The sequence below is a fragment of the Tachyglossus aculeatus genome, chromosome 11 (assembly GCF_015852505.1).
Source record: "Tachyglossus aculeatus isolate mTacAcu1 chromosome 11, mTacAcu1.pri, whole genome shotgun sequence".
In the NCBI taxonomy this organism is placed as follows: domain Eukaryota; kingdom Metazoa; phylum Chordata; class Mammalia; order Monotremata; family Tachyglossidae; genus Tachyglossus; species Tachyglossus aculeatus.
The window spans coordinates 66,322,661-66,347,417 of NC_052076.1; the positions used below are offsets into that span (position 1 = coordinate 66,322,661).

Here is a 24,757-nt window from a genome sequence, read left to right on the forward strand (position 1 = left end):
TCTCTTCCTTAGAAAGGCTCACTAGAGAATATGAACTTCTAGACTGTAACTTCACTGTGGGCAGGCACAGTGACTACCAACTCCGTTATACTGTAAAGTTAATTATGGTACTTGTTAAGCACTTATTATGTTATTTAAATTCAGAGCTGAACCAACGTTTTAAGTAGGATTGATTTTTCTTCCCCCTATAGGTGTTGGTGGAAATGATAAAGACCATGTAAGCGGCAGCGTTCTAAGCGTTGTTGTAAACTAAGGGGTAGATACAAGATAATTGGGTTGGACACAGTCCCTGTACCCCACGGGCTGATAATCTTAATCTCCATTTTACAGAGGGGGTAACTGAGGCACTGAGAAGATAAGTGACTTGCTCAAGGTCACACAGCAGACATCATCATCATCATCATCAATCGTATTTATTGAGCGCTTACTGTGTGCAGAGCACTGTACTAAGTGCTTGGGAAGTACAAATTGGCAACATATAGAGACAGTCCCTGCCCAACAGTGGGCTCACAGTCTAAAAGGGGGGAGACAGAGAACAAAACCAAACATACTAACAAAATAAAATAAAAAGATATGTACAAGTAAAATAAATAAAGAAATAAAGAGTAATAAATATGTACAAACATATATACATATATACAGGTGCTGTGGGGAAGGGAAGGAGGAAAGATGGGGGGGATGGAGAGGGGGACGAGGGGGAGAGGAGGGAAGGGGCTCAGTCTGGGAAGGCCTCCTGGAGGAGGTGAGCTCTCAGTAGGGCCTTGAAGGGAGGAAGAGAGCTAGCTTGGCGGATGGGCAGAGGGAGGGCATTCCAGGCCCGGGGGATGACGTGGGCCGGGGGTCGATGGCGGGACAGGCGAGAACGAGGCACGGTGAGGAGATTAGCGGTGGAGGAGCGGAGGGTGCGGGCTGGGCTGGAGAAGGAGAGAAGGGAGGTGAGGTAGGAGGGGGCGAGGGGATGGACAGCCTTGAAGCCCAGGGTGAGGAGTTTCTGCCTGATGCACAGATTGATTGGTAGCCACAGGAGATTTTTGAGGAGGGGAGTAATATGCCCAGAGCGTTTCTGGACAAAGATAATCCGGGCAGCAGCATGAAGTATGGATTGAAGTGGAGAGAGACACAAGGATGGGAGATCAGAGAGAATGAGAGGATGAGAGATCTGATGAGAGATCAGACATGTGGCGGAGCCGGGATTAGGACCCAGTCCCTCTGACCCCAGGCCCATGCTCTTTCCACTAGGCCATGCTGCTTCTGTTGTACTCTCCCAAAATGTTGGTACAGTGCTCTGCACACAGTAAATGCTCAATAAATTTGATTAATTGATTGACTTCTTGTTCAGGTCTCATCATTTCTAAAAAAAAAAAACAAAACACGAAGAGAGAAAGTTCTTTGATTTTCAACATCCAGCTAATGTGGAGCAAAAAATTATCAGCCTGCTGGACACCCAGTAAGTTTTTGTTTTCTGAGGCATCAGAGAAAGACATCATGGTCCACGTTCATTACTTATTAGCCTGCTAGCAGTTTCTGAATATAGCTGTAAGCTTGGTTCTACAGGGATTCAATGCTAGCTGGGTTACAATGACATCAGTTTTGATGATGTCTCTCCCCCCCTCGTCCCCCTCTCCATCCCCCGTCTTACTCCCTTCCCTTCCCCACAGCACCTGTATATATGTATATGTTTGTACATATTACCATATTTATTCATTTATTTTACTTGTACATATCTATCCTATTTTTTTTTATTTTGTTAATATGTTTGGTTTTGTTCTCTGTCTCCCCTTTCTAGACTGTGAGCCCACTGTTGGGTAGGGACTGTCTCTGTATGTTGCCAACTTGTACTTCCCAAGCGCTTAGTACAGTGCTCTGCACACAGTAAGCGCTCCATAAATATGATTGATTGATTGATCAGTTTTGCATTGCATCTTCTCAGTTTACTTTAAACAACGATATGACATCCAGCTTTAGGCAAGAGCTTCTCTTGTCCTCTCTCTCTCCTTAGCCTCCTCTCCCCACCTCCTCTCTCCTGTTACCTACTTTTCTCCTCTTTCTCTCTTTCCCTTCCCTCTTCCTGCCCAGTCCTGTCCTGAACCCCTTTTTTCCCCAGTTCAACTGCTGAAGCTCCATCCTACAGCCTCATTTGCTAATGAGCATCCTTCTTTAAGGAAGGTAGCTGACCTAATTCAGGAAAGATTGCCCTTTTTCATCTTATTTCACTCCTGACAATTGCTCGTGTCACAGGCAACTAACATCATGTTCCTTGCCTTGTCAATTTCCATACAGTTAAGTTTGGCTACCCTTGCTGTCAGAAGGCCATGTCTTCTCCCATTTATTTGTAGTTTAATGAGGAAGAAAACCCAAAATATGAGGCACTGCACTCTTATGCAAAGCATTTAGTGTTCTCGGAATATCTGCGCATACCAATGCCTACACCTAGAGAAGTTTGCACGCACACCCACCGCTCCCCAGCACACTTGTCCTATGTCCCCCGTGATTTGAATTTACATAAATTCATCCTTTAAAACTAAAAATGGTCAAATTCAAAAGGAAGTGGAATATGCCTGACTTTATTATACCATTTTAATCAAGTCAAAAAGTCATTAGTGCAAATACACTGAAATTATTCATGAAATTGTGAAGTGCTCTGGAGTTTGTTGAAATAGAATCCACGCCAAGAGATGGAATTGATTTTTCTTCTGCTCCTCGGCTCAGGACTGAAAATCTTTAAAAGAATTTCAATGGAATAATTGCTGACTTGCTTCTGTCAAGGTACGCAGCTTTGCAAATTACAACAGACTACTTCCACCAGAAAAGTTATTTAGAAACATTTTGGTAAAATCCATATTAGAAATTGTAGTAAATTACATGGGTAGAATTGCCAGAATGATGACACACTTAAATTCTCAGAAAAATTGGCCAATAAACAATATAGGAAGCATTACTTACTTCAAACATTCCCTTTCAGTTCCTTAAAAATTTGTAACTAAGGGATCAGGATGAAATGACTGGAAGAACACACTTTTTTTCATTTTGGGGGACAGAGGGGAAACAAGTCAGTTTCAACATGTGTCAAAACTGTCCATCAGTACCTCACTAACCTTATTCCACACGAAATCAGATTTTCTACTATAGTACTGGACTACTAGAAGCCCTCTAATCCTAAAATAACTTGCTCTAAAAGCTTATTTCCACATAGGAAAAGCAATCTGGCGTTAGGGAGAATCATTTATTTTGTACGTTTCAGCAGCTATATTAAAAATTCAAGTATCCCCTTCTCATATATTTGTATCATCCATTTTAGATTTTACTTTTAGAGAACAAAGATGTTCATAGTTTTAGTTTATTTTCTTTCTAGTGCCAAACTCCTTGTGGGTAATGAAGGACTGCATCTACCAATTTTGCTGCATTGTACTTTTTCTAACACTTAAGTGCTCTGCACACAGTAAGTGCTCAATAAATACTATTAATTGATTGTCTAAATGCCTTCTAAGTGTATAGCACTGTATGGGAAGCAGCATGGTGTAGTGGATAGAGCACGGGCCTGGGAAAAGATCATGGGTTCTAGTCCCAGCTCTGCCACCTGTCTGCTTTGCGACCTTGGGCAAGTCACTTCATTTCTCTGGGCCTCAGTTACCTCACCTGTAAAATGGGGATAGAGACTGTGAGCCCAATGTGGGACAGGGACTGTGTCCACCACAATTTGCTTGCATGCACCCAAGTGCTTAGAACAGTGCCTGGCACACAGTAAGCACTTAACAAATATTATTATTATTATTATTATGAGGTACTTGGTAACATAAAACAGAAGTAAAAATCATAGTCCCTACTCTTGAAAAGCTTGCATTTCTTCCACTGTATGTGAAAAAGGGCTCTTAATAGTGCTATTTCTGGCCTGGCCCAAATAATTCTGGTATTTAAGCGCTTACTGTGTGCCAGGCGCTGTACTAAGTGCTGGGGTGGATACAGAAAAATCAGTTTGGACACAGTCCCTGTCCCTTATGGGGCTCACACTTTCAACCCCCATTATACAGATGAGGAAACTGAGGCCCAGAGAAGTGATCTGCCCAAGGTCACACAACACACAAGTGGCAGAGCTGGGATTAGAACCCACAACCTTGTGATTCCTAAGCCTGTGCTCTATCCACTATGCCATGCTGCTTCCCTCGTGTTTCTTGGCTTTTTATCACTTATTAGAAGAGGGTTGAAATGTACAACTGGAATTTATTACATGCCACAACACTTGCTCTTCCTTGCATTGCTCTACCCTTGTCCTGTCCCCTTTTCAGCTGGATTGGCTGCCCTTTTCTCCCTCAGTTGTCCTGAGGGCTCCAGGCTCTCCCATCTTGAAATTCCTGACAGCCCAGCAACCTCTTCTCCTCTGCTCTTCCCCCTTAATAATAATACTGATGGAATTTATTAAGCACTTACTATGTGCAAAGCACTGTTCTAAGCACTGGGGAGGTTACAAGGTGATCAGGCTGTCCCATGGAGGGCTCAGTCTTAATCCCCATGTAACTGAGGCACAGAGAAGTTAAGTGACATGCCCAAAGTCACACAGCTGGCAATTGGCAGAGCCAGGATTTGAACCCACGACCTCTGACTCCAAAGCCCGCGCTCTTTCCCCTGAGCCATGCTGCTTCTCTTTCCTCTTACCTGTTCTGGTTCCTGCTTCTGCCCATCCATGACACAGCCCTCCCAGCCACTCATCACCAACTAGCAGCTCTGAGGAGGGGTGTTAGATTAAAAAAAAACACTCTTTCCCTCCCTGCCTCCCAATTCACAGAATGTAAGCTTGCTATGGGCAGGGAACATATCTGCTAATTCTGCTGTATTGTACTCTCCCAAGCACTTAGTAAAGTGCTTTTCACATGGTAAATGCTCAATAAATATGATTAATACACATAACCCACATATTCGATGTCACCAAATCCTGTCGGTTCAACCTTCACAACATCGCTAAAATCTACCCTTTCCTTTTCATCCAAACTGCTACTGTGTTAATCCAAGCACTTATCCTATCCTGCCTTGATTACTGCATCAGCATCCTTGCTGACCTCCCTGTCTCCTGCCTCTCCTCACTCTAGTCCATACTTAATTCTGCTGCCTGGATCACTTTCCTACAGAAACATTCAGGCCATGTTTTCCCGGCTCCTCAAAAACCTCCAGTGGTTGCCTATCCACCTCTGCATCAAACAAAAACTCCTTATTATAGGCTTTAAAGCTCTCCATCACCTAGCCCACTCCTATCTAACCCTTCTGTTCTCCTACTACAACCCAGCCAGCACACTCTAATCCTGTAATGTCAACCTGATCGCTATAACTCGATCTCTTCTATCTCACCGCCAACCTCTCACCCACGTCCTCCCTCAGGCCCTCCCTCTTCACAACCCACAGATGATCACTCTCCCCACCTTCAAAAACTTACTAATAAAAGCACATCTCCTCCAAGAGGCCCTCCCTGACTATGCCCTCATTTCCTCTTCTTCCACTTCCTCGTCACCCTTTTACTTGTATTTCCACATTTGATTCACCCCTCCCTCAGCCCCACAACTCTTATATACACATTTATAATTTACTCATCATCTATATTAATGTCTATCTCCCCCTCTAGGCTGCAAGCTCGCTTTGAGCAGGGAACATGCCTACCAATGCTGTTACACTGTACTCTCCCCCAAGCACTTACTAAGTGCCTAATCAATCCCCCCCGCCATACCTCCTTCCTCTTCCCACAGCACTTGTATATATTTGTACAGATGTATTACTCTATTTATTTTACTTAGAACAGTGCTCTACACATAGTAAGCGCTTAACAAATGCCATCATTATTATTATTATATTTACTATTCTATTTCTTTTGTTAATGACGTGCATATAGCTTTAATTCTATTTGTTCTGACGATTGACACCTGTCTACATGTTTTGTTTTGTTGTCTGTCTCCCCCTCCTAGACTGTAAGCCCGCTGTTGGGTATGGACCGTCTACCGTCTATATGTTCCCAACTTGTACTTCCCAAGTGCCAGTACAGTGCTCTGCACACAGTAAGCGCTCAATAAATACGATTGAATGAATGAATCTCATTGATTGATATATGAAGGACAGAAAGAAATACATTCTAAGTCCTAAATTTTACAGCTGACTACTAATTGCTCCACTACTGTAAATATGATCAATTTGCACTTTCGATTTGGCAAAACGTTTTCAGATTGGCTTGGCTGTGAGATGAATTCAAACAAACTGGAATTTTATCCAGCGTGAAGAGCATCTCCGTATATAATCCTGAATCAGGGTCTTCTCCCTGGGTCAGCCTTGGTGAACAATGCATCCAATTAAAGTGACCTAAGACTGGAAAGGTGATAATTGCTAATTCTGCTGAACTCTCCAAAGAGGTCAGTACAGTGTTCTGCACATAATAAGCACTCAACAGTAGTAAAAATAATAATGGCATTTGTTAAGCACTTACTATGTGCCAGGCACTGCACAAAGCGCTGGGGTGGATACAAGAAAATCCAGTTGGGCACAGGCCCTCTCTCATACAGGGCTCACAGTCTGAATCCCTATTCTACAGGTGAGGGAACTGATGCCCAGAGAAGTGCAGTGATTTGCTCAAGGTCACACAGCAGACAAGTGGCAGAGCGGGGATTAGAACCCATGACCTTCTAATAATAATAATAACAATAATAATAATTATGGTATTTGTTAAATGCTTACTATGTGCCAAGCACAGTTCTAAGCACTGGGTTTGATACAAGGTAATCAGGCTTTCCCACTTGGGGATCACAGTCTTTATCTCAATTATCCAGTTGAGGTAATGGAGGCCCAGAGCAGTTTTAAGTGGCTGGCTCAAGGCCACACAGCAGACAAGTGGCAGAGCGGGGATTAGAACCCATGACCTTATAATAATAATAATAACAATAACAATAATTATGGTATTTGTTAAATGCTTACTATGTGCCAAGCACAGTTCTAAGCACTGGGGTTGATACAGGGTAATCAGGCTTTCCCATTTGGGGATCACAGTTTTTATCTCAATTATCCAGTTGAGGTAATGGAGGCCCAGAGCAGTTAAGTGGCTGGCTCAAGGCCACACAGCAGACAAGTGACGGAGCCGGGATCAGAACCCACGTCCTCCGACTCCCAAGCCCGGGGTCTATCCATTAAGCCACGGTGCTTCTCACTCCCTGGCCCGTGCTCTAGCCACTGCGCCATGCTGCTTCTCAATCGATCGATACCACTGATTGAGGGACCATGGGGGTGAGGACCGGGGGCTGGATCGATGCTCCGCTCTGTCCACGTCCTCCGTGTCCCTGGCCCTTGGGAAGAAGAGCCTTCCTAACTCAGCCTAACCTTTCCTTCCCCCCATCACCAGCTGCTGATTCCGTGGGGAGAAAATCCCGCCCGCAGAGGCTGGAGCTTTGATGGTGCCACCTACTCCACCACCCTCTCTTTCCACTGCTCTGCTCCCCTGCCCATCTACAGGGCCTCTAGAACTTTTGGGAGATTGGAGAGGATAACAAAGAGGGAAGAAAACAGACAGAAAGGCAATGAGGAAGGGAAGAAGTAGGAAGAGATGAGAGTGAGGTGGGAAGAGACAGAGAGAGAGAGACATAGGAAGAAAAAGCAAACAAAAACTGAGAAGGCAAGAGGGACAACCACCTAAGTAAATGGGAAATGCCTGTCCACTTGCTTTGTTTTGTCATCTGCCTCTCCTCTCCTAGACTGTGAGCCCACTGGATAGGGATTGTCTGTATTTGTTGTCGAATTGTACTTTCCAAGAGCTTAGTACAGTGCTCTGCACAAAGTAAACGCTCAATAAATCATTATCATCATCATCATCATCAATCGTATTTATTGAGCGCTTACTTACTATGTGCAGAGCACTGTACTAAGCGCTTGGGAAGTACAAATTGGCAACATATAGAGACAGTCCCTACCCAACAGTGGGCTCACAGTCTAAAAGGGGAAGACAGAGAACAAAACCAAACATAAATATGATTGGCTGAATGAATGGAGGGAAAAAATTAGCTGGATTAGCTTCCGTTACGTTTGTCTTTTCCTCTCTCCTTTTGACCCTCTCCATTTAGTCGACAGCTAAAGAAGAAAGAAGAGAGGAAAAAGGGACGGTGAGGAAGCTGAACTGCTGGATGACTGAAAAGACAGGAACTCAAAAGAGGCAGAGAAAGAGAGAAGTAGGGTAACTACTGCATCTTTCTATCCTGAGCAAAGTACACGCATTTATGAATTGTGTTTGAAAACTGATCCAGTGCCTGAAAATTATATTACGAAACAGCCATCACAGAACAAGGAACAGAGGACACACAACTTAAACCACGGATTCAGTCTAGGATGTTAGACTGATGACATTTTTTCACTGCTTTAAGAGAAACTTAATTATCAGCTTCTAAAGGAAATAGGACAATGTCGAGATACACTCTGTGAATGTTTCTGCCCTTTAATATAAAGATTTCCATTTACCAAAGGGTGAATTTACATCCACTGCAGATGTTTGGTTGCCTATGGTAACTGCAACTCTGAAATGATTCCAAATTCACACCCACTCCTCAGTGCCCAATTTACACAAAATCAACAGCATCTTGGGGTAATTACTGGGGATCTTTTGTTTCCTTGTAGCAAGTGCAAAATTATATTAGAGCCCCAAAGCAACCACTTCAAGAAATGGTGCTACATATTTCTCTCCAGAATGGTGCATAATGGGCCATTATTATTAATATTATTACGGCATTTGATTAGCGATTATTATGTCTCAAGTTCTGTTCTAAGTTAATTGGGTTGGATACAATCCCTGTCCCACATGGGACTCAGTCTACAAAGGAGGAAGAACAGACACTGAATCCCCACTTTACTGAGGGGGGAAACTGGGGCACAGTGATGTTAAGTGACTTGCCTGGGGTCACACAGCAGGGAAGTGGCAGGACCAGGATTAGAACCCGAGTCAATCAGTTGTATTTATTGAGTGTTTACTGGGTGCGGAGCACTCTGCTAAGCTCTTGGGAGAGTACAATATAACGGAGTTGGTAGGTATATTCCCTGCCCACGATGAGCTTAATGTTTGGAGGAGTTCTCTGATTCCTAGGCCCATATTTTTTCCACTAGACCATGCTGCTCTCCTGCTAATCTAGGCAAGTTTAAGTTAATATAGCAGGTACTAGGAAAGAACAAATCGTGTCCCCTACTATTTCCTGAATTGACCCCCGGGGGCTACAGGGTTTTCCCTGCAGCTGGCTTGCTCCTGGATCTGGATAGAAACCCCGTCACAAACTCATTAACTCTGACACTGGGGGGAGGTTGGATGTTGGGGAATATCGGCACTAACTCAATACAGATTTGGCTGAGGAGTCATGAAGCAGTGAAGCATTTTCATTAGGTGCCATCTGCTTAAATGGCTGAATTGGTTTACCCCCAACAAGGTAATTCCAGCGTCTTGGAGGTCCTGTTTTCATTGTAGAGAAGCCTAAGGGTGGGCTGAAATAAAACCTGGGTTTTGAGGCCTTTGCTCGCAATCAGCACTTTCGTTTCAGTTGCCTCACAAAGACACAGGCCGCAGCTGTAACTGGACGAGGTTGAAATATAAGTATGATTCGATGAACAAAATATAAAAAGAATGGACTTCTGGCTGGATTAGCTTCAGCTACGTTTGTCTTTTCCTCTCTCCTTTTGACCCTCTCCATTTGGTCGAAGGCTAAAGGAGAAAGGAGAGAGGAAAAAGGGGTAAAGAGATCCTTTCCCTCTCCAAAAATGACTGTCCACAACTGTTAGAGAATTACTATATTTACTATTCTATTTATTTTATTTTGTTAATATGTTTTGTTTTGTTCCCTGTCTCCCCCCCTCTAGACTGTGAGCCCGTTGCTGGGTAGGCACCGTCTCTATATGTTGCCAACTTGTACTTCCCAAGCACTTAGTACAGTGCTCTGCACACAGTAAGCACTCAATAAATACGATTGAATGAATGAATGACAATGAAATCGAATGTCCAGGAGAGCCTCGACTAACTCAAAAGTGAATTAGAGTAAGCAGTCACTGGTGCAAGTCCATTTTCTTGTAACTGGATAAATAATAAGCTTCGTCATTTACAGTCCATATTCAGAAACAAACGTCAAGACAAGAATGCAAACGATGAAGTATTAGAACCCAGTATTAGAACCTCAGTTACCTCATCTGTAAAATGGGGATTAAAACTGTGAGCCCCATGTGGGACATCTGATTACCTTGTATCTACCCCAGCTAGAACAGTGCCTGGCACGTAGCAAGCACTTAACAAATACCATCATTATTATTGAAATTACCATCAGTGGTCCCTTGACAAATCCAGAAAGCTATTTCATATATAATACCTCCAGTACTTTCAGTTCTTCTGTAATAATAATAATAATAATAATAATAATGGTATTTGTTAAGTGCTTACTACATGCAAAGCACTGTTCTAAGCTGGGTGGGATACAAGGTGAACAGGTTGTCCCATGTGGGGCTCCGGGTCTTAATCCCCATTTTACAGATGAGGGAACTGAGGCACAGAGAAGTTAAGTGATTTGCCCAAAGTCACACAGCTGACAATTGGCGGAGCCGGGATTTGAATCCATGACATGTGACTCCAAAGCCCAGGCTCTTTCCACTGAGCCATGCTGCTTCTCTGTAGCACTTGTTTTCACTGTACATTTTGGATAGGATGCTGTTAGAAAATTAACTTCTTTCTGATGTTGTACATTTCTCTGGATGTGAAATATGATGCGACTTTGGAAGAAATGGTTACGTGCATTCACGAGGCAATCAAGGCATTCTTACTATGAAGTAAACTTTCCTTGATGGAGGATTTGTCAAATAGGAAACTTCTTATTAGAGGAGAACTAAGTGTATTACTGTACCTTATCTTGACTGCAAAGTTAAAGCTATAAACAAGATTATGTGATTTTCTGAGTAGGATCCATATATTCCTCATACTGTAACATATTGCTTCAGAGAATAAAATATAGATTGAGTTAACAAATCATTATGCAAATGTACTAGCATGGATTTAAGATGACCATGCCAGAATTAGGCAGGATTTGCAAATCAATTAAAGGATATAAATCATTTCCCAAATCATTTGGTAAATAGAAATTAGCTTATCAGGTAAAATCACAAAAATCCATATCCTAAACATAAGCTATCAGGAATCTTAAAGCATCTTTCAAGGAGACCCCTGGCTTTCTTACAAAGGTTACTATTACTTCATAATTATCATTTTAAAAAAATAGTTCAAATCATTCATTTGCAAAGGTTGCTTTTGTCAAACAAATTACAGTCAACTGGATAAACAATTTGTTGAAAATAATAATTATAATAATAACAATTGTGGCATTTGTTAAGCTTACTATGTGCCAGGCACTGTACTAAGTGTTGGGCTGGATACAAGTAAATAGGTCCTGTCCCATGTGGGGCCCACAATCTCAATCCCAATTTTACATATGAATAATATTAAAAATAATAATTGTGGTAGTTGTTAAGCGCTTACTAATGTGCCAAGCACATCTTCTCCCAATATAGAGGTTGGTAACCTATAACCTAAAATAGGTAACATAGATATAGGTCACCTATAGGTAACCTAGGTATAGGTGTAGGCAACCTTTACAGAGGTTAACAAGAATATTTATCTTTAGGATGTTTATGATTGCCTCCCTCCCAGGATCTCTAAGTGCTCCTCCATGTGTACTCTGGTACAATCTCCTGCAATCTTTGAACTAAAGTTCCAATATCAATTTATAAATAAATATTTCACTGGCGTGGAGGAGGTCAACTAGCAATCAATCAGTGATATTTATTGAGCACTTACTGTGTCACGAGCAGCCTACAGCGTGGCTCAATGGAAAGAGCCCAGGCTTGGGAGTCAGAGGTCATGGGTTTGAATCCCTGCTCCACCACATGTTTGCTGTGTGACCTTGGGCAAGTCACTTCTCTGAGCCTCAGTTACCTCATCTGTAAAATGGGGATTAAGACTGTGAGCCCCACAGGGGACAACCTGATACCTTGTATCTACCCCAGCGCTTAGAACAGTGCTTTGCACATAGTAAGCGCTTACATACCATCATTATTATTATTTTGCAGATGAGGTAATGGAGGCACAGAGAAGAAGCGGGCCTGGAATGCCCTCCCTCTGCCCATCCGCCAAGCTCGCTCTCTTCCTCCCTTCAAGGTGCTGCTGAGAGGTCACCTCCTCCAGGAGGCCTTCCCAGACTGAGTCCCTTCCTTCCTCTCCCCCTCGTCCCCCTCTCCATCACCCCCATCTTACCTCCTTCCTTTCCCCACAGCACCTGTATATATGTATATACGGTTGTACATATTTATTACTCTATTTATTTATTTATTTATTTTACTTGTACATATCTATCCTATTTTATTTTGTTGGTATGTTTGGTTTTGTTCTCTGTTTCCCCCTTTTAGACTGTGAGCCACTGTTGGGTAGGGACTGTCTCTATATGTTGCCAATTTGTACCTCCCAAGCGCTTAGTACAGTGCTCTGCACATAGTAAGCACTCAATAAATACGATTGATGATGATGATGAAGTGATTTGCCCAATGCCATACAACAGACAAGTGGCAGAGTCACGATTAGAACCCAGGACCTTCTGACCCCCAGGCCCATGCTCTATCCACTCTGCCATGCTGCTTTAAAGAGCTACTGAAATAGTAAAACACATTTGTTCGTGACAGTAACATTTTTTTTTTTTGGTATTTGCTAAGAGTTTACTATGTGTCAGTTAAGCACTGGGGAAGGTACAAGTTGATTACGTTGGACACAATCCCTTCCCTGTATGGAGTTCACAGTCTCAGTAGGAGGGAGAACAGGTAGCCCCATTTTACAGTTGAGAAAACTGAGGCACAGAGTAGTTTAGTGACTTGCCCGAGGTCACACAGAAAGTAACTCGCAGAGTCAAGATTATAATAACAGTAAGAATAATATTGTTAAGTGCTTACTATGTATCATGCACTGTTCTAAGCGCTGGGGTAAATCAATCAATCAATCAATCGTATTTATTGAACGCTTACGGTGTGCAGAGCACTGTACTAAGCGCTTGGGAAGTACAAGTTGGCAACATATAAGTTAATCAGGCTGGACCCGGTCCCTGTCTCTCCGGGGGCTCACAGTCTTAATCCCCATTCTACAGATGAGGTAATTGAGGCACAGAGAAGTTAAGTGATTTGCCCAATGTCACACAGCAGAGAAGTGGAAGAGCGAGGATTAGAACCCAGGTCCTCCTGACTCCCGGGCCCTGCTCTCTCAATCTAAGCTACGCTGCTCCTCAATCTTAATCAAAGTTGCATAGAATAGTAGTAAAAATGTTAGCCTCTACCGTATTTAAGTTTGTAATATATTTAGAGCGTGAACAGATGCTTCCTCAAATTTCAAACCTTAACTTACTGCCTTGCAAAAGTTAAAAGACTACTAACACCTTTTCAAATACAATCGATGATTCCCTTTGTAAAGAAATTATGACCTACCACTAAACATTTCCTTGCCTAGAAAAACCACTCATCCTGCTTTTTCTACAAGAAGGGTGATATCATCTTTCTGTATAATCGATACAAGGTTACAGTCCTGAACACCCTTGGGGAACTGGGGGCTATGTTCCAAAAAATATACGATTTAAATAAAAGTCATCTTGATGAAATTCAAGTAAAGATTAATAGCCAAAACCATTCACTTTACAGGGGCGCAAACATTTCCATCTCACATTCGGGCTTAACAAAAACAAACCAAAATCTAAAACAAAGCCAGTGCACATTTAACCACCATAAATCATCACAGCCACGCAATGGGTTTTGGTCAGCTACCCAAAATCCAACTTTCACTGGACTGCACAGAAAAGGAATTCTCTGCCCTTGAATGAGAATGCAAGGTGATTTAGAACAACTAAACTTTTCATCAGTTCCTCATATGCTATTGTGGGGGAAAAAAAGATGCATTTTCATGGTAAATCAATTTAGAGACATATAGATTATTCAGGTAGAATTAAACATTTCAGTAGGGTCTAAAAATGTTAGAAAACTGATTTGGTTTCTATGGTAAAAACCTGATTGACTCGTCAAGTTCTAATAGGTTCTCTTTGACACAATTGCTACCAAAATATCCTTAGGGAAATATAAAACACTTCAAACACACATTTTTTGTTAAGCTAATGAGAACTAGTGCTGATTACATACAAAGTCTAACAGCTGCCTGGAGGATTACCTACATCTGGATTTACTTGACACTACAACATCATATACTTCCACATTACTCTAAATTTCTAAAAATAGGATCTTACATAGGTAATGTTACAAATCCTCGTATGCAAAACGTATGCAGTTTATTCCTCACTAGGCCAGCAAACCAAAATTAGCCCTAAAAATACAGTGTACTAAAATGAGTTAACTAAAACCACATGATTTTCAAGCTGCCAGATAAATTGCCTAACCTATGTTAAGAGGGAAATTATGTATATTTTTGTTCCAAATGTCAAATAATGAAGGGAACGACCAAAGGCTATTCAGCTAGAAAATAAATCTCTCCAAGTCCACCCATGTTATGTTTTACAAGCTGTCCCAACAAATCAAGGAGAATTTAACTATGACCAAGAATTTAACTAACTTTGACCAATCAATCAACTGTTTTTACTGAGCGCTTACTCTTTGAAGACCTCCATACTAATGGCCTAGTGACAAGACCATGGGCTTGGGAGGCAGAGATTGTGGGTTCTAATCTCAGATCTGCCACTTGTCTGCTGTGTGACCTTGGGCAAGTCACTTCACTTCTCTGTGCCTCAGTTATCCTATCTGTAAAACGGGGATTAAGACTGTGATCCCCATGTGAGACACCCTGATTGCCTTGTGTCTACCCTGCTTAGAATGGTGCTTGGCACATAGTAAGCGCTTACCAAATGCCATAATGATGATGATGATGATGATGATGATTATTATTACTTAAGGCCTTGATCCAGAGCTGCCAAAATAGTGTGGGGAGACTGAAGTAGGGAACATAATGGTTTGTTATATTTTATGCCTTCTGTTTGATTCTCCTGCCCACAACAAGAAACTCACACATTCCCCAGGTCTGAGAAAGGAAGAAGAGTCTTCATCGCCTCCTTCTCCTGGGGTTACCAGACTTGTGAGAGCGAGAACCCTTCTGGGAATCTGGGCTTTTGGCTCGACAATAAATACAATTCCTAGGAGTAGGAAGGGCCCTCACTGAACTGGCTGAGGGAATAACCAGGAGACTGTGAATCTAGGATCCTCTCTGGTCACACTTTTGCTCCTCCCTGCTGGCTCTGACCAGCAAGGACCAGGTGAAGTGCCCATGCCTGCGGGATAGGGGAGGAGATGTACTTCCTCCAATTCCACATAAATGGGTGCTGGCTGGTCTCATTCATATTCATCAGGGAAGGCTTCTTGGAGGGAGATGTGCCTTCAATAAGACTCTGAAGTCTCGTCTTACACTGTCAAGTCGTTCTCCGACCCATAGCAACACCACAGACACATAACTCCCCAACTCCATCTGCAATCATTTTGGTAGTGTATCCGTAGAGTTTCCTTGGTAAAAATATGGAAGTGTTTTACCATTGCCTCCTCCCACGTAGTAAACTTGAGTCTCCACCCTTGACTCTCTCCCACGTTGCTGCTGCCCGGCACGGGTGAGTTTTGGCTTGTAGCAGATTGCCTTCCACTTGCTAGCCACTGCCCAAGCCAGGAATGGAATGGGTATGCCTCTGCTTGACTCTCCCTTCCACAGTCACGACTGGTAGAGTACTGGAAACTCTCCAGATGCAACCCTGAGAGGGGAAGACTTTGAAGTGAGCAATTATCTGTCTGATATGAGGAGGGAGGGCATTCCAGGCCAGAGGTAGGATGTGAATGAGAGGTCGGTGGTGAGATAGATGAGCTTGAGATATAGTGAGAAGGTGAGCATTAGATTCAGTGACTCGGAACGGTTTGGAAGATACTGGGATGACGCTTGGAGAAGGCAGCCTAGCTGGACGGCGTGGGAGGGTGAGCTGAATCAAAGGTGAGAGAGAGGAGAAAGACTTGACGATGGGAGGATGGCGAGGAGGCTGAGGCAGTAGCTGAGTAGGGAATGAGAAGTAACTGAACCAGTGACTTAGTTTTTAACAGCAAAAAACCACAACAGGTCATTCATAAGAACCAGTTTTTCATAGGAGAAGCAACAGCATCTTCAACTGCCAGTGGCAGATCCTGAAGCAGGTAGGTATGAATGCCCAGCCACTGCCAAATGCAGGGCTTTTCAAAATTGGAAATCCTGCCCAGATTCCTCAATCAACGTTCACCTCTAGTTTCTCTAAGAGCCCTGTGATCGGAGGTATCAAAGTACAATACTATTACCAAACCATTATGAGCAAGCACTCTTTATCAAAAAAAGAAACCACCCCGATAACCTCTAAGTTTGAAAATGCATCCATTACTTTCAAACCTCTTTTGGCTTATGAATCTGATTCAAAAATAAATCATACAGAGTTTCTTCTTTCCCACAAAAAGGCAGGAAGGAAAATGGATCAGGTTACAAGATTCCTGAGGGAGAGACTGAAAGAAGCAGTTTTGCCGGGCATTAAAAGTCTACAGGTTGATTGAGTCTGACCAGAAAACAGCAAACAGTACAAAATCCAAAAACTCTGAAGGAAATTCAGCCTAAGGAATTTTTAGGGGAAAAACATTCTGGACCAAAGAAGAACCCCTAACTGCGGGGGTCCCTCAAGGTTCAGTTCTGGGTCCCCTTCTATTTTCCATGTACATCCATTCCCTTGGAGAACTCATTCCCTCCCATGGCTTCAACCATCACCTCTTTGCAGGTGATACCCAAATCTACATCTCCAGCCATGATCTCTCTCCATCTCTGCAGCCTCTCATTTCCTCCTGCCTTCAAGACACCTCTACTTGGATGCCCTCCGGTCACCTCAAACTTAATATGTCTAAAACTGAGCTTCTTATCTTCCCACCCAAACTCTGTCTTCCCCCTGACTTTCCCATCACCGTAGATGGCACCACTACCCTTCCGGTCTCACGACCCCGCAACCTTGATGTTATTATCCTTGACTCCTCGCTCCCATTCAACCCACATATTCAATTCATGACTAAATCCTGTCGATTCCACCTTCACAACATTGATGTAATCCATCCATTCCTCTCCATCCAAACTGCTACCAAATTAATCTACTTATCTTACCATGCCTTGATTACTGTATCGGCCTCCTTGCTGCCCTCCCTGCCTCCTGTCTCTCCCCGATTCAGTCCATACTTCACTCTGCTGCCAGATCATTTTTCTATAAAACTGTTCAGTCCATGTTTCCCCACTCATCAAGAAATTACAATGGTTGCCCATCCACCTCAGCAAACAAAAACTCCACACCACTGGCTTTAAAGCAGTCAATCACGTTGCCCCCTCCTACCTCACCTTAATTCTCCTACTACAACCCAGCTGACACACTTTGTCCTCTAATGCTAACCTTCTCAATGCACCTTGATATCGGCTATCTTGCCGCTGACCTCTCACCTACGTCCTACCTCTGGCCTGGAACGCCATCCTTCCTTGTATCCGACAGATACTTACTCTCTCCCCCTTCAAAATCTTATTGAAGGCACATCTCCTCCAAGAGGCCTTCCCTGGCTAAGCCCTTCTTTCCTCTTCTCCCCTCCCTTCTGCATCACCCTGACTTGCTCCCTTCATTCATCTCTCCCAGCCCCACAGCACATCTATTATTTATTTATATTAATGTCTGTCCCCCCCATCTAGACTGTAAGCTCACTGTGGGCAGGAAATATATCTCTTTATTGTTATATGGTACTCTCCCAAGTGCTCAGTACAGAGCTCTGCACACAGGCAGGGCTCCATAAATACGACTGAATGAAGAAGAGAAGGCCACTTCAGAGCTCTGAGAAATCGTGTTTCTAGCCATTTTCATTACCAGGAGTATCATGTGTTTGGACTGGTAATAATAATGATGGCATTTATTAATCTCTTACTATGTGCAAAACACCGTTCTAAGCGCTGGGGAGGATACAAGATGACCAGGTTGTCCCACGTGGGGCTCCCAGTCTTCATCCCATTTTACAGATTAGGGAACTGTGGCACAGACAAGTCAAGTGACTTGCCCAAGGTCACACAGCTGACAATTGGCAGAGCCGGGATTAGAACCCATGACCTCTGACTTCCAAGCCCAGGCTCTTTCCATTGAGCCACACTGCTTCTCATGATGAAATGCATACTTCATTAGTAGCCAGTTAGAGGGTCCACTGCCAAGAAAACTCTACGCCAAAACGATTGCTCACAACTCTAAGCAAATTGCGTTTTGATGTATTACCAATTAATGTTTGCAATTAGTAAATGTGTGGTGGTTTCTCAGATATAAATTACTTATTTATTCATATTGATGTCTCCCTCTCTAGATTTTAAGTCTATGGGGCAGGGAACATATCCGCTAATTCTGTTGTACTGTACTTTCCCAAGTACTTAGTACAGTGCTCTGCACATAATATGCACTCAATAAATACACTCTATCGATAATTATCCTACTTAGTGATTAAGCTACCCATTTTACATAGCTAAATTAACCCATCATTAGAAGATCTAGGAATCATGTATGCAAAAAGTGCCCCTGAATTCCCAAAGAACATAACCCATTTCATCTCCTCATTACAAAGGGAATCCAATACCTTGTTGTGGGCAGGGAACATGTCTACCAACTCTGTTACACTGTACTTTCCTAAGCACTTAATATAGTGCTCTGCACACAGTAAGCCCTCAATAAATACTATTTGATTGACTGAAAAAAAACCCAAGTTAGCCTTGGACCAAGGAATTCCATATGATGATCAAGTTCCTTGAGAAACAAATCCTAAAAATCATGTTTTGTCAGGGGACTAGAATCGTTCATCAATACAGATGTTGCCACAACGTAATTAGTATTTCCACACTACATGCGTTTACTTACCCTCCTAACAGAATCTGTGGCTGGCTTGATTCATTGGTGACCCCAAATACATCAGGAATTAAATCACCATTGAAGCTGAAACGAAAACAATTGAGACAAATTGAATAGCTGGTCACTGATATTTTATTGAGACCTCAATTCAACCTTTTGAAAAAGAAAGTCTTTATTTGATTCCTCACGGGCATTTAAATCACTGGCTCAACTCTTTCAGAATTCCAACGCATCTATTTTAGACAGAGGGGCTGACTAAAAATATCGCTAGCAAAGCCGTCTTCAGCATGATTCCAAAGGCATGGCCTAAAAGAAATCTGAGAACCCACCAAAATGCGAACTGACGCTCACTCCCACCAGTTACACTGTTATTAACATTTCAGAGAAGCAGCACGGTGCAGTGGACAGAGCACGGGCTTGGGTGTCAGAAGGTTATGAGTTCTAATCCCGGCTCTGCCGCTGGTTGGCTGTGTGACCTTGGCCAAGTCACTTCACTTCTCTGGGCCTCAGTTCCCTCATCAGTAAAAAGGAGACTGAGAATAGGAGTCCCACGTGAGACAGGGACCATGTCCGAACCGATTTGCTTGAAGCCAGCAGTTAGTACAGTGCCTGGCACACAGTAAGCGGTTAACAAATACCGTCATTATTATTATTTGATGTGAGGCTAGAAGGTCCCAGAGATAAGATCATGGTTCCATACTCCTCTGTCTACTGCATTATCCAACAGAACCATACTATACCCAGTTACCGTTGCCCCGTAACTTTTCCTTCCCACCGCACCTTTGCCAACTACACCTGAAAAAAATTCAATGAGGTAGACCTTATCATCATCTAATTAAGTAATAGTCTTCAAAAAGCAAAAACTTCGGAACAAGGAAATAGATTTGCCTTCAGTTGGTAATCTAGTCCTTTCTGTTTCTTGGGGCGGAGGAAAAACACAAAACAAACTCAGATTTTTCTTTCCGTCTGCTATTATCTTCTTTAGCTTCTTTTTTATTTGAGCATCTGTGCCATCAAGATGAACACAGCATTCCACCAGATTCACTGACAGCTGTAGAAAAGCTCCATTCTTTTTTCCCTCATCATTTCCCAACCTGCCAGCTTTTCAATGTTTTGTCCCTTTTGGTGATCCAGTGGCTGGAATTAAGGATTGAATATGAAACGCTTTCTATTCAACAGTACATCAGCCTCCTACAGTTTTTGCTTTAGAGGAGGTTCAGTGCCTAAGCACATTCATTCATTCAATCGTATTTATTGAGTGCTTACTGTGTGCAAAGCACTGTACTAAGCACTGTGGGCAGTAAAATACCACAACAGACACATTCGCTGCCCACAATCAATCAATCGTATTTATTGAGCGCTTACTGTGTGCAGAGCACTGTAGTAAGTGCTTGGGAAGTACAAGTCGGCAGCACACAGAGACAGTCCCTACCCAACAGCGGGCTCACAGTCTAGAAGGGGGAGACAGAGAACAAAACCAAACATACTAACAAAATAAAATAGATAGAATAGATATGTACAAGATAAATAGAGTAATAAATATGTACAAACATATATACATATATACAGGTGCTGTGCTGTGCTGCCCACAGTGAGCTCACAGCCTAGAGGGGGAGAGAAACATGAATATACATACATAAACATATTAGAGATATATAAAATATCGATTTGGGTATTAACTTTATCTTTTAAAAAGTTACTAACTTTTCAAGGAAAGCCAAAGTCCATACTTACTCCATAATTAGTGGTTCATCCAAAAATGTTCTGTTCAGCACAGTCTTATGGTTGGGATCTAGAATGAAGAAAATTGGGAATTAGACAAGATACTGTGTGTCATACTTGGACATCCAGCTTCCTTCAAGGCTTTGCCTTAATTTAGTTGGACTATAATTATCATCTCAACACCTCAGGGTAATTTATGACCAGGAAATACAATTACTTAGGATCCTGGTCAAAGGATGCCAATGGAGGTTCAATAATTAAGGTATCGTGACATTTCTGTAGTGGATAGAGCACGGCCTTGGGAGTCAGAAAGTCATGAGTTCTAATCCCAGCTCCACCACTTGTCTGCTGTGTGGCCTTGGGCAAGTCACTTTACTTCTTTGGGTCTCAGTTACCCCATCTGTAAAATGGGGATTAAGACTGAGCCTCAAGAGGGAAAGGGACTGTAAACAACCAGATTTGCTTGTATCCACCCCAGAATTTAGTACAGTAAATCCTGTACACATAGTAAGTGCTTAACAAATACAATTATTATTATTAGTAATACACAGAGCATTCCCTAAGTGTATCTCTATGTCTCTTTGACTCAGAATCGTAAGCAGTATTTCTGTATAATTACAAAACATATACTTCAAAAACTTCACACCTCCTCAGCATCCATCTATGAATACAGCTGCAAAACGGTGTGCTTATTGCTTATTCTCCCATATTTCCCTTACTTTTGCCTTTTTTCTCAGTTATATAACACACCCATATCTAATTATAATTAAATTGCACTTCTGACAAATGCAATCCGTGGGTTGAATGAGAAATGACATCTATTACTCTTTCAACAACCAGTTCATTCAACCATTCATTCATTCAACTGTATTTATTAAGTGCTTACTGTGTGCAGAGCGCTGTATTACATGGTTGGGAAAGTACAATAAAAGAATAAACAGTGACATTCCCTGCCCACAATGAGCTCACAGTCTAAAATCTGGCAATAAATAGTAGCAAAAACTTACTTAATGTTTGATTTCGTCCCCAGAAAATAACAACTAACAATTCAGGATTGACATGATTTTTGGGAAGGTATGTCAGCAGGACATCCATTTGTGAATCTCCATCATAATCCCCAGGAACTACACTGGTAATCACAGCACTCTCATTCCTAAAATAAAAAAAATTAAAAAGATGTGTTAAAAAAAGGTCATGGAAGAATATTTTCATGATGTGAATAATTATTCCATAAAGCCCCCCTCTGCACTTCAAATTACTGCCCTACAGCTAATTGGACCTATTTTGAAGGAAGCAGAGGTCAAGAGAAAGGATGGATACCCTGAGAATCAATCAATCCATCAATGATGCTCACTGAGTGCTTGGGAGAGTACAATAAAACAGGATTTGCAGGCCTGTGCCCTGCCCTTAGCAAGCTTAAGGAATGAGGAATATCACAAGAAAAAGTTTGGTTTGGTGATCAAGAATAATGAGCATGTCTTTGAAGGAATCAATCAATGGTATTTATTGAGCACTTTCCTTCGAAGATGTGCTCATTATTCTTGATCACCAAACCAAACTTTTTCTTGTGATAGTCCTCATTCCTTAAGCTTGCTATGGGCAGGGCACAGGGCAATCAATGGTATTTATTGAGCACTTTCAGGGAGTGTAATATAACAGAATATAGCAGAATATACAACAGAATACACGGAAAATGGCCATGTTTTCTGCTCGCAAGGAGCTCACAGTTCAGAGGGGGAGGCAGACATTAACATACATTACAAATATGTACATAAGTGTGCAGAACACTCTACTGAGTGCTCGGGATGGTCAATATCATCATCATCAATGGTATTTAGTGAATGCTTACTGTGTACAGAGCATTCTGTTGAGCGCTTGGAATGGTCAATATAATCATCATCATCAATGGTATTTATTGAGTGTGTTCTGTGTACTTAGAACACAGTACTAAGCACTTTGGATCATGCAACGGAGTTGGTAGACACCTTCTCTGCCCATAACAAGCTTACTTACAGTCTAGTGGGGGAGACAGATACTAATATCAAGAAATTTACAACATATATTATACAGATATGTATATAACAGAGTTGGTAGCTTTGTTCCCTGTCCATGAGATGTTAGAGTGGACTAACTTCTCAATTCGTGCAATAAGACATTTTAGTGCGCCTGATAAGATGAAATACGCTGCTAACATTATCTGAAGGTATCTGCAAACATCATTATACATTATTCAAATTGAAACACCATTAATGATACACTTGAAACTTAAAAGCTTGCACTTTTCTGCAAGTCAAAACCCAGGAACTCAAGGAACTTAGGAGAATCGAGCATAATTTAGTCCAACATAAACCAAGCTTCCTCATGGAGCTATGGCAATATGCACACACTTGATCTTCAACACACCAGTTTGTCTGTTCTCTGTGGTACTTGTTAAGTACTATGTTCCAATCAATCAATCAATCAATCGTATTTATTGAGCGCTTACTGTGTGCAGGGCACTGTACTAAGCACTTGGGAAGTACAAATTGGCAACATATAGAGACAGTCCCTATCCAACAGTGGGCTCACAGTCTAAAAGGGGGAGACAGAGAACAAAACCAAACATACTAACAAAATAAAATAAATAGAATAGATATGTACAAGCAAAATAAATAAATAGAGTAATAAATATGTACAAACATATATACATATATACAGGTGCTGTGGGGAAGGGAAGGAGGTAAGATGGGGGGATGGAGAGGGGGACGAGGGGGAGTTCCAGGCACTTTACTAAGTACTGGGGCAGAAACAAGCTAGTCAGGTTGGACACAGTCCATGTCCCATGTGGGACTCACATCATTAACCCCCACTTTACAGATGAGGTAACTGAGGCGCAGAGTAGCTGAGTAACTTGACCAAGGTCAAACAGCAGATATGTGGTGGAGCCGGCATTAGAACCCAGGTCATCTGACTCCGAGGCCTGTGCTCTAACCACCGCTAAGGTAAACAGAGAGCACGTGAACATATCCGCTGTGATAATAATAATAATAATTATTATTATGGTATTCGTTAAGCGCTTACTATGTGCCAGGCACTGGGGTAGATACAAGCAAATCAGGTTGGATACAGTCCCTGTCCCATGGGGGGCTCACAGTCTCAACCCCCATTTTACAGATGAGGTATCTGAGGCCCAGAGAAGTGGAGTGACTTGCCGAAGGTCACACAGCAGACAAGCGATGGAGCTGGGATTAGAACCCATGACCAGGCCCATGCTCTATCCATTACACCATGCTGCTTTTTGACCCTCAGCAGGATCACAGGGCACAAACCAATATTAAGAACTACGTACCCCCCGGGGCGACCCACAGCCCACCTAGTGCCCCCGAAAGAAGCGTCACGCTCAAAGTGGAGTACAATTGGGGCTTTGCCTGGAGCAGGGGAGGAAGGTGGGAGGTTGGCAACCATCTCTATATGAGCACACTGCCATCCAACCAAGCAACAGGGTGCTGGAAATAAGCACTGGGGAGGGAAGGGAAGGATTTGTGTGGAGCAGAAAGCCCTGCTGTCACCCTTGCCAACTTTGGCAGCTCTTGATTATGGCACTCCGCATGCCTTAAAGTTGTTCAAAATAGATATCCATGGGATGTTATATAAAGTGGCCAGGAGAGAGCTGAAGGCGTACAGATTGCATACGCCACACTGTAGCTTAATCTAGCCGGGTTTCCAAGTTACCAGGCTTCCCACTTCTCAGTTTCATTGTCATTCAAAAATAAGGGAATATGCTCAACTGAAATAGGGACTCCAGTATTAAATGGAGGGGAAACAAATCACAAGAACATTAACCGAAACCACGTTTTCCTTAACCTGGGGTACCATTCAAGTTAAGGTACTCTAGGATCACGACAAGACAGACGTGGGAGAAAACCGGGTTAATGCGCTCAGGGAGGGAGCAAGGTGATTGAGTGCTTTAAAGCTGACGGTAAGGAGTTGCTGTTTGATGTGGAGAAGGATGGGCAACCGCTGGAGGTTCTTGAGGAGTGGGGAAACATGGACTAAGTGGTTTTGTAGAAAAATGAGCAGGGCAGCAAAGTGAAGTA

At 42.5% G+C, this 24,757-nt stretch overlaps 1 protein-coding gene and 1 non-coding gene across 2 annotated transcripts in view; both read right to left on the minus strand.

The window, feature by feature from the left end:
* ITFG1 (integrin alpha FG-GAP repeat containing 1) overlaps positions 1 to 24,757 on the minus strand; it is a 238,961-nt gene that overhangs the window by 206,444 nt on the left and 7,760 nt on the right. Inside the window, exons 3-5 of the mRNA XM_038754317.1 lie at positions 21,689 to 21,834; positions 20,694 to 20,751; positions 18,969 to 19,043 (exon numbers count right to left, since the gene is read on the minus strand). Coding sequence (XP_038610245.1) covers positions 18,969 to 19,043; positions 20,694 to 20,751; positions 21,689 to 21,834 — 279 coding nt within the window. The remainder of the gene's footprint in view (positions 1 to 18,968; positions 19,044 to 20,693; positions 20,752 to 21,688; positions 21,835 to 24,757) is intronic.
* Positions 15,670 to 15,807, minus strand: LOC119935303. The gene has a single exon (XR_005453188.1). It is a non-coding gene; the product is annotated as a small nucleolar RNA SNORA7 (small nucleolar RNA).